This window comes from Phragmites australis, chromosome 11 (genome assembly GCF_958298935.1).
Source record: "Phragmites australis chromosome 11, lpPhrAust1.1, whole genome shotgun sequence".
Classification (NCBI taxonomy): domain Eukaryota; kingdom Viridiplantae; phylum Streptophyta; class Magnoliopsida; order Poales; family Poaceae; genus Phragmites; species Phragmites australis.
The window spans coordinates 449,568-457,297 of record NC_084931.1 but is presented as its reverse complement, the minus strand read 5'-3'; the positions used below and the strand labels follow the sequence as shown (position 1 = coordinate 457,297).

Below are 7,730 nucleotides of genomic sequence, written 5' to 3'. Positions count from 1 at the left end.
TCCAAATTCTGTGTGCATGCATTCCTAACCAGCTGGGGTTGGAGAGCCTCAGGTTTCAGTACACAGATTCAGATGCACAACTAAAAATAAGTGAAATAAAGGGAAAATTATGTGAGGGAGGGGACACAGAAAACTGTGGCACGCATGTGAGAGATGCTACTGGAGCATGTGTTGCAGAAATGGTTGTTTATCATCTATTGGCCACTCCAGATCTGCTGATGAGTGGGAGTGGAGAGTTCCACAGCTTCAGCCTCCATGGCACACTTGCATTTAAGAAATGCACATATATCTGTGTGTGTGCACACATTCATAGAAATCAGTGCAGCAAGTGTGCACAAATACAACTCTAAAAACTTGGGCAAGCATGTGATCCAAAACATCATGGAAATAATTGAACATTAAGTTTGTCATTCCAAGTTTGCAACAGCTCAAACACTGACGTATATCCTTAACAAGTCAAAGTACAAAAACATAAAAAAGAAAAAGGGAGGCACTACTTATGAACAATTCAGGCATACAGCACCATAATGGTCTCTGCATACTTCATCTGGTGAGCAGAAACCTTCGCTTGCCTTCAAAAACCTCCACACACTTTGATTACTATCATAGTGCTTGGTCAGTCTTCCAGCTTCTCCATTATATAAAAAAAGAACAGTGAAAAGGCTGGGACTACCTTTTTGCACAGAAAGATCCTCTTTTGAACAACAACAATTCCAAAGAACTCCTTGGTGCTTGTATAAATCTAAAAACACACAACGAAGATGCACAGGAAACAGTTTGGCTAAAGTTTGTCAGTTTTGTTTTTCCGATCCACCTTCAAGCGGCACCTAGTCAAGGTTTCTTCACGATCCTCTGCAGGTACACCTTTCAAGATGTCTTCAATGTCTGCCTTATGCTTCCTTTGCAGTGCATTGGTCTCCTCTTGCTGCCGAGCCAACAGGCTTGCTAAACTCTCAGTAACATCTGCTGAAATGTATCTCCGCTCAACATCAACAGAGTGTTGGCTAGTACCAACAGAAACTCCTCCAGATATCCTGTCGACTACAGATGGGTTTGACAAGCCCACAGATGAGGATATTCGCTCACAGATACCTTCCACGGAGTGGATGGAAGCGCCAAGGTAATGGTTCTCCTTATGTTTTGCACTGCCGACAATGTCATCAACATCATTCCTATTCACTATTCCATTTGAAATATTATCACTCGCTTGTGGGTCCACCACTGATTGAGATATTTCACTGTCTCTCCTGGGTGAGTCCGACCAGTACTTCCGCCCAGAGGGAAGCTGCTCTTGAACAAAGCCATTATGCGCAGCATCAGGCTCATTGTGCGATTCGGAACTTCCCTCATCGGCGTCTGAACTCTGGGTCTCGGAATGAGCAGCTTCATCCCCTTGGTTATCAACTGATTCCTCTGCTGCCCAATCAGGTATATGCGCACGAATTTCAGCATCTATCATTTCTGCAATTGCCGTAACATCTTGGTCTGTGAGATCCAGCTGCACGACCATCTCGGTTGCAACACTGATCGAAGTGTCAGCTTCAATATCAAAAGGGAAGTGGATGTTTTGGGCGTGACCTGTGCATTGGAGTGAAAAATGGATAGAAGTGAAGTACCGGATTAACAATACAGTGATAATTGAAATGAGATCTGATCATAAAAACCTGTAGAATCGGCTATCCGCAGTTTCAAAAATATTGTATTCAAATCCTTCCGTTGGCTCTCAACTGTGATAATTCGACCAGTGGCAGCATGTGGATCCATGGTATCATGTGCATAGTTTTCACTAGGATGTGACTCTGCCATACTACCTGCATTTCACATTAAGATTGACATATCAAAAGGAGAGGAGCCTCATATCAGTGCATCATTGAATTCACGTCGCATTTGACAGGTCATTTAAACCCTGAACAGCAAACCTGAGCGCTCATGGTGGCCCACAGATGACGATGCTCTGTCATATCTGTAACTCGAAGTTGGTTTTGGACTTCCAGCAGTATCTGCTATGTTTATTCTAAGGTTATATGGGAACCAGAGCAAGTTTTACCATAATCTGCATCTTGTAATAGGAGATGTATCCAATTCAGTCTTGTACCTGATGTATTAATATTTGGATGCAGTGGATAAAATATTCTTTCATCATCAACATCTAGGAGAAACGGATCCATTAATAGTTCTTTTGCTGAGAGTCTTTGGGGGGCATTGGCGATGCACTTCTCTATAAATAATTTCACTTCAGGATCCTCAATCTTAGCCAGCGAACCAGGCTTTTCACCCTGTAATACCACATCGAGAGATTATGAAAGTGAGAAGGTATAATGCCACTTGATTGTACAATGATAATCGATTCAGTGAGGAATGCATTTCCTAGGACCTGTGCACAGCATGAATAGTGATATAAATCCATTTAATAGAGCAGATTATGAAGCAAATCTAGTACATGCATCCTCTGTATGTGTGTTCAGTCCATTCAAGAAAACAAGGCTGGAAAAGAAAAGATATTCCTCCAAAAATACGAAGTTGCCAATGAATAGAGTAGTACGTGTTTTGTGTTAAAGAAAAGTAGTGAGATCTTTGAGAATGATGGAGTCCACTTATATGATGCTGTAGGCAGTTTGATACCAGGTTGAGAACATAGGGCAATATAGTAGAATATGAGACAACGGCAGAGGTAGATGCGGGTACGACTGTGCCTGTGGCTATCCATTATCCATCTATCCATTATGAAAGTTCAAGTAAATCATGCTAGTGGATACTTATGTAATTTATATGAACAATAATACTAAAGCACAGCCATGCTTTCAGTACAAAACTCACTGGAAAAAAAAAAACCCTGCTTGCTCTCTTCAAAAAATGAAGGGAATTCTTAAAACAGAAATTCAAATTTGGTTCAGACCAAACTGGCATATACTGCTAAGCAACGCAGGAACACTTTGGCAACTGAAACATAAAAAGATACGCTCCATAGAAATCTACAAGATCTTTCCCAGTGGAGAACACTAAAATTGCTCTTCACCTAGATGTATTGATTTAAGGGAAAAGTCCATTTTGGCCCCTCAACTTCGGCAAAAGTCTAATTTCTACCCCGAACTACAAAACCGTCTAACTTTGACCCCCAACCGTGAAATCCGGTTCAATTTGTACCCCGAGCCTATTTCAGGTGGTATTCGGGTGACGTGGCGGCGGTTTTTGCCGTGTTGGTAGCCATGTCTCATCTTTTACGTGGACATGTCAGCCCCACTCAGGAACAGTAAAAAATAAATTAAAACAAACAATGGGTCCCACCTGTCAGCCACATTACTCTCTTCTTCATCCTCCAACTTCTCTACTTGCCTCCCTCCTCTCCCTTGCGGACGGTGGTAAGAGAGAGGGAGGTTGGGTACGACAGGTGGGACCATGGTAAGAGAGATGAAGGAGAAGGTGACAAAAATTGCCAGGTCATGCCCATGTGGCCCAAAACTGCCGTCATGTCACCCAAATACCACCTCAAACGGGCTCAGGGTACAAATTGAACTGGATTTCAGTGCCAAAGTTAGATGGTTTTGTAGTTGGGGATAAAAATTAGAATTTCGCAAGAGTCAAGAGGCCAAAAATGGACTTTTTCCTTGCTTTAACTAGAGCTACATTAGCAGACTCAGACAGCGTGTGTATCTTTTATATATTTTCCTCTGATTCTAAACCTTTAAATTATTTCAGCAGAAAACAGTTGCAGGCTTTCTAGTCTACAACTTGCATTAGAAAAAGGTAACTGTATTGGTAAGTCTACAAAATAAAATTGTTCTCAGTTAACTCTAATGATAGAAAGTAACATATTATGTTGTAAAAGACTGTTTAAATAATGCCGTTACTGAAATACATAACTCTGGCTTCATATTTAGCTGTTTCTTTATCCCAGAACTTTCAGTGAATATCATGTAAAGTAGCTCGATTTATACTACTGTTTAAAAGTCTAAGAACAACACCATAGAAAAACTAGATGATGGTCTGGGGAAATTAATTTTAAGCAAATTTTCTATTATTTTGCAAATTACCAGACCTTAAAAAAGGTAAAACAGAAGCATAACTGGGACCACTATGAATCTTTAATCAATATATCATTTTCTTGGTAAGTATAAGTCAGAAGGAATATTAATGTTTCTATGTTATGGATTTCTCAACTATAAAAAAAAGATGGGCCAGCAAAAGCACTTGTGATTTGGTGACGAAGCCAACCTCTGGGGTTTGGCTGGGGCTAGGGGTCTGCAGCAATTAGCTGCGGAGTGAGTTGAGTTGTTGTATTCCTCAGCCGGCGGGTGTTCTTGGTCGTTTTTTATCGTTTCGTGGCGCATATGCAACTTTTTGGGTTAGTGTGATGTAGGGTGTGTTGTACTTCTTTTTCTCTTCTTAATGTAATGATACGTAGCACTCCTGCGTATTGTGACCATAGAGCATGAATAGTGTTTCATGGAGACTGACTGACTTCAATTTTCAGGAACGAAATTGCAAAAAGTAATGCAAAGGATAAGTAAACTAACATCGGAGACTTTCTTGTATATTTGTGCTGCATTAGAACATTCACAATATGGGTACTCAAATGTAACAAGCTCCAGTAAACACATCCCAAATGCATAGATGTCCACAAGCTCATTATATTCCTCATCATAGAGTTCTGGTGCCATGAATTCGGGTGTACCTATCAAGAAGCAGGTGCCACATGAAAAATATCATAGATTTCTAATAAATAAAAATCAGAACATTTAAAACAAATGAATTGCTTACCAATGATACTATGAGCTGAACGTGCATTATCCAGGATGGCTGCTAATCCGAGGTCTCCAATCTTTACCTCACCTTGGTTCCCATTCACAAATATATTGTCGCATTTCAAGTCTCTATGGATTACTGGTGGATCGTGGCTATGGAGGTAGAAAAGACCACTCAAGATTTGCCTTGACCATTTCTTCAAAGCTCTAATGTCTACCTTCTTGTGCTTTATGCGGTACCTAAACAAAAAGAAAGAGAGAGGTAAAAAGCTCAGCAAGAGAAAGCTCATGCATTTTGAAAAGCCTAAGATGTATCTAGCTTGTCAACGTTTCATGCTTTGATTATTGGTGTAAACATAGCATCCACGCATGTGTCAGGGCACAGGCCCTTTTTAAGTCTTGGCATTGAAATATGTAACTGGATGATGACAACAATGCTAAAACAGATGGTATCGGTTACTGAATACAGCTTGCGCGTAATATTTGAAGGACAGTAATTATAATCAGAGGGGCACAGGAGCACAGACTGGCGTAATGTCCCTGATGTGAAGACTTCTGTGATGAAATTTATGTTGTTGTTTTTCCTATCAAGCCATGAATTGTAGAACTTGATTATGTTCTTGTGCTTGAGGGTCTTGAGCAAACGCACTTCTGATTTCAGCCTCTCAAAATCATCATTGTTCCGAAGTAAGTCACCCACTTTGATCTGGTTCCAAGCAACTTCTAGCCCTTCCAATTGATCAAAAGCCTTGTATCTATCCCGATAGGATCTATATCAAGGATCCCAAATTCATAGAAAAATTGGAGCAGATAGATGATCAGTTGCACAACATAGACAGTTGATGGAGCAGAGTTCAACTTCCACAGAGTTAGAATGTACGGACATAATGCAGAAGTCCAAGCATCTAAAAAGTGTGTTTTTCATTAACATCAGGATCAACTAAAAGAACCTCTTACATGAAACAAAATTCATTTTAAGCACCCTAGCAATGCCAATGACTCAGCAGCTACAATGAAAACATGCATATCAAAGGTAGATTATTCTTGCATAGACAAACGAACTTTAAACATATACTAAGATGGCACATTCATACCTAAAGGCATATGGAATAATAACAACTATGACAGTTACTAAAAAAAAGATGGTGATTCTCTTATATCACACGAACACAAATACAACAAAATAACCATGGCGGCTGTGCATTTCTCCAATCAGTTGTTAAAATTGAGACACACAACATAGCAGTCATATAAAGATTGCATCTGAAGCCAATAGGCAACGACACAAAAAAATTGTAACTTTCACCCATCAATGCACCGACTAGCAACAAAAAAAAAACATAAAGAAAAAACACATAAAACTGTAAGCTTAACGAACCCAGTATAGCAGGTACAAGATGAAATGGGGATCTAAATGATAATGCATCGAGCAATCAGAGCAGAACAATGCCGGCGCGCATTCAAATGACGCAAGTTCAAAATTTACACACAAAGCAACAATAATAGAGTAACCAAATCTCCAAAAGACCGCACATAAAGGCAAGGCTGGAACTTCAACCGATCAGCGCATCAGAAAGCATTGAACCGTTCCAAATGGCAGAGGGCCATCATCGCTGAGCAAAGCATCGAGACTAAACAAAAAAAAAGTCGAATCTTTAACCGATCGGCACGAGTCAAACAAACCCCGGCCGGACAAATCCAAATCACACGTCAAGGCCTCCCCGTGGAACGAAAGGATACACCGTCTTGAAGGCGCCCTTGCCAAGAACCTCCGTGTACTGCAAGAAGCCGCATGCATGGTCACGGAAGGAGTGGAGAGATCAGAGGCGAGGTAAGGAAGGAGAGAGACTAGGGTGGATCAGGGGAGGTGGCGGAGGGCATTTACCCGTCCGTAGCGGCCGGTGGGGTCGACCTCGGCGAACTCCGGATCCGTATCGGGCTCCGGCGGCGTGGGAGGCATCGGGGCAGCGGCGGCGACGGGCGTGGCGGACGGAGTGGGTGACGGCGGTTTTGGAGTTTACCGTTTTGGGGCGTCGCGGTTGGGTGGTTAATTGGGATCACAGGGGTCTCGCGGCTTTCCTTTCCGGCCGGAAAGCAACCTTTCTTGCGTCCCCGCAGGATCTGACCAGACCAGACCCGACCCAACCCAGCACCACAAGCAAGGCGACAGAGGCAGTGAAGGAGAAGGTCAGGTCGTCTCAACTCACGCTAAAATAGTTTTTGGTTGGTGAGCGTAGGGAGATAAAATAATTTTATTTATATTTTTTTTTAATCTGATAATTCTATTTATATATAGATATTTATTTAGTGAGTGTGATAAAATGAATCTATTTTAGTATATCGGACATACTATTAGTGATACGTTTGAAGTAGGATCGCTGTGCTCTATCTTTTTTTTTTTTCAACTCCATCTTAAATTTTTAAAAAATATTTTTTAATTCTGAACCATTTTATCCCGTTACTCTTTATCTAAACAGTACAAAATAAGATAGATACACTTCATCCTATCCCGTCCTACGAATCAAATATTACCTAAGTCACCACCATAGATTGAACGAGAATTGTTTATTCAGGGCAGGCTAAATGTACCATTAAAGAAAATTACTATCTTATCTCTTCTATTCTATATGACTTGATATCTCGTATCATTAGAGGCAAATTGTGAGCGGATAGTTAAAAACATAAATTATTTTTGGGCTGCTCAAACTCGTGCTTATGGTTTCACAATTTAAGTACTCCTTACGGTTTTAAATGATTGTCGTTTTGATAAGGTCTGATCAAATTTTAAAACTTTAAACGTCAATAGGTTCCAAAAATATTTATTTAAAATCGAATGGAGTATTTAAAACACGTGTAGACAAATCTACACGTGTGATTTTTATGTTTCTAAATTAAATAATTAAAAAATCATTAGTGGTCAAAGTTTTAAAAGTTTAATCGGATTTTGATCATACTGATAATTATTTAAAACCGAATGGAGTATTAATT

At 40.4% G+C, this 7,730-nt stretch overlaps 1 protein-coding gene across 2 annotated transcripts; it reads right to left on the bottom strand.

The window, feature by feature from the left end:
* Window positions 1-367: 367 nt before the first annotated feature.
* LOC133885224 (probable serine/threonine-protein kinase WNK2) lies at window positions 368-6,904 on the bottom strand. Of its 2 annotated transcripts, none has more exons than XM_062324901.1 (9): window positions 6,628-6,904; window positions 6,483-6,520; window positions 5,270-5,497; window positions 4,759-4,982; window positions 4,515-4,672; window positions 2,096-2,276; window positions 1,920-2,003; window positions 1,665-1,811; window positions 368-1,578 (listed from the first exon to the last, which is right to left on the bottom strand). In XM_062324901.1, exons 1-9 carry the CDS (start codon window positions 6,700-6,702, stop codon window positions 782-784), a joined length of 1,932 nt encoding a protein of 643 aa, XP_062180885.1. In that variant the 5' UTR covers window positions 6,703-6,904; the 3' UTR covers window positions 368-781. The 2 variants fall into 2 exon arrangements, with proteins under 2 accessions (XP_062180885.1, XP_062180886.1); XM_062324902.1 differs by having other exon boundaries at window positions 1,920-2,000.
* Window positions 6,905-7,730: the final 826 nt, after the last annotated feature.

Excerpts from the sequence above, each read along its gene's own strand:
- LOC133885224 (XM_062324901.1), bottom strand. The coding sequence starts at position 6,702 with ATGCCTCCCACGCCGCCGGAGCCCGATACGGATCCGGAGTTCGCCGAG. Across the intron at positions 5,498-6,482 it reads AAGGGCGCCTTCAAGACGGT|ATACAAGGCTTTTGATCAAT; the intron begins GTATCCTTTCGT and ends CTATCGGGATAG. Across the intron at positions 2,277-4,514 it reads TATACAAGAAAGTCTCCGAT|GGTGAAAAGCCTGGTTCGCT; the intron begins GTTAGTTTACTT and ends GTGGTATTACAG.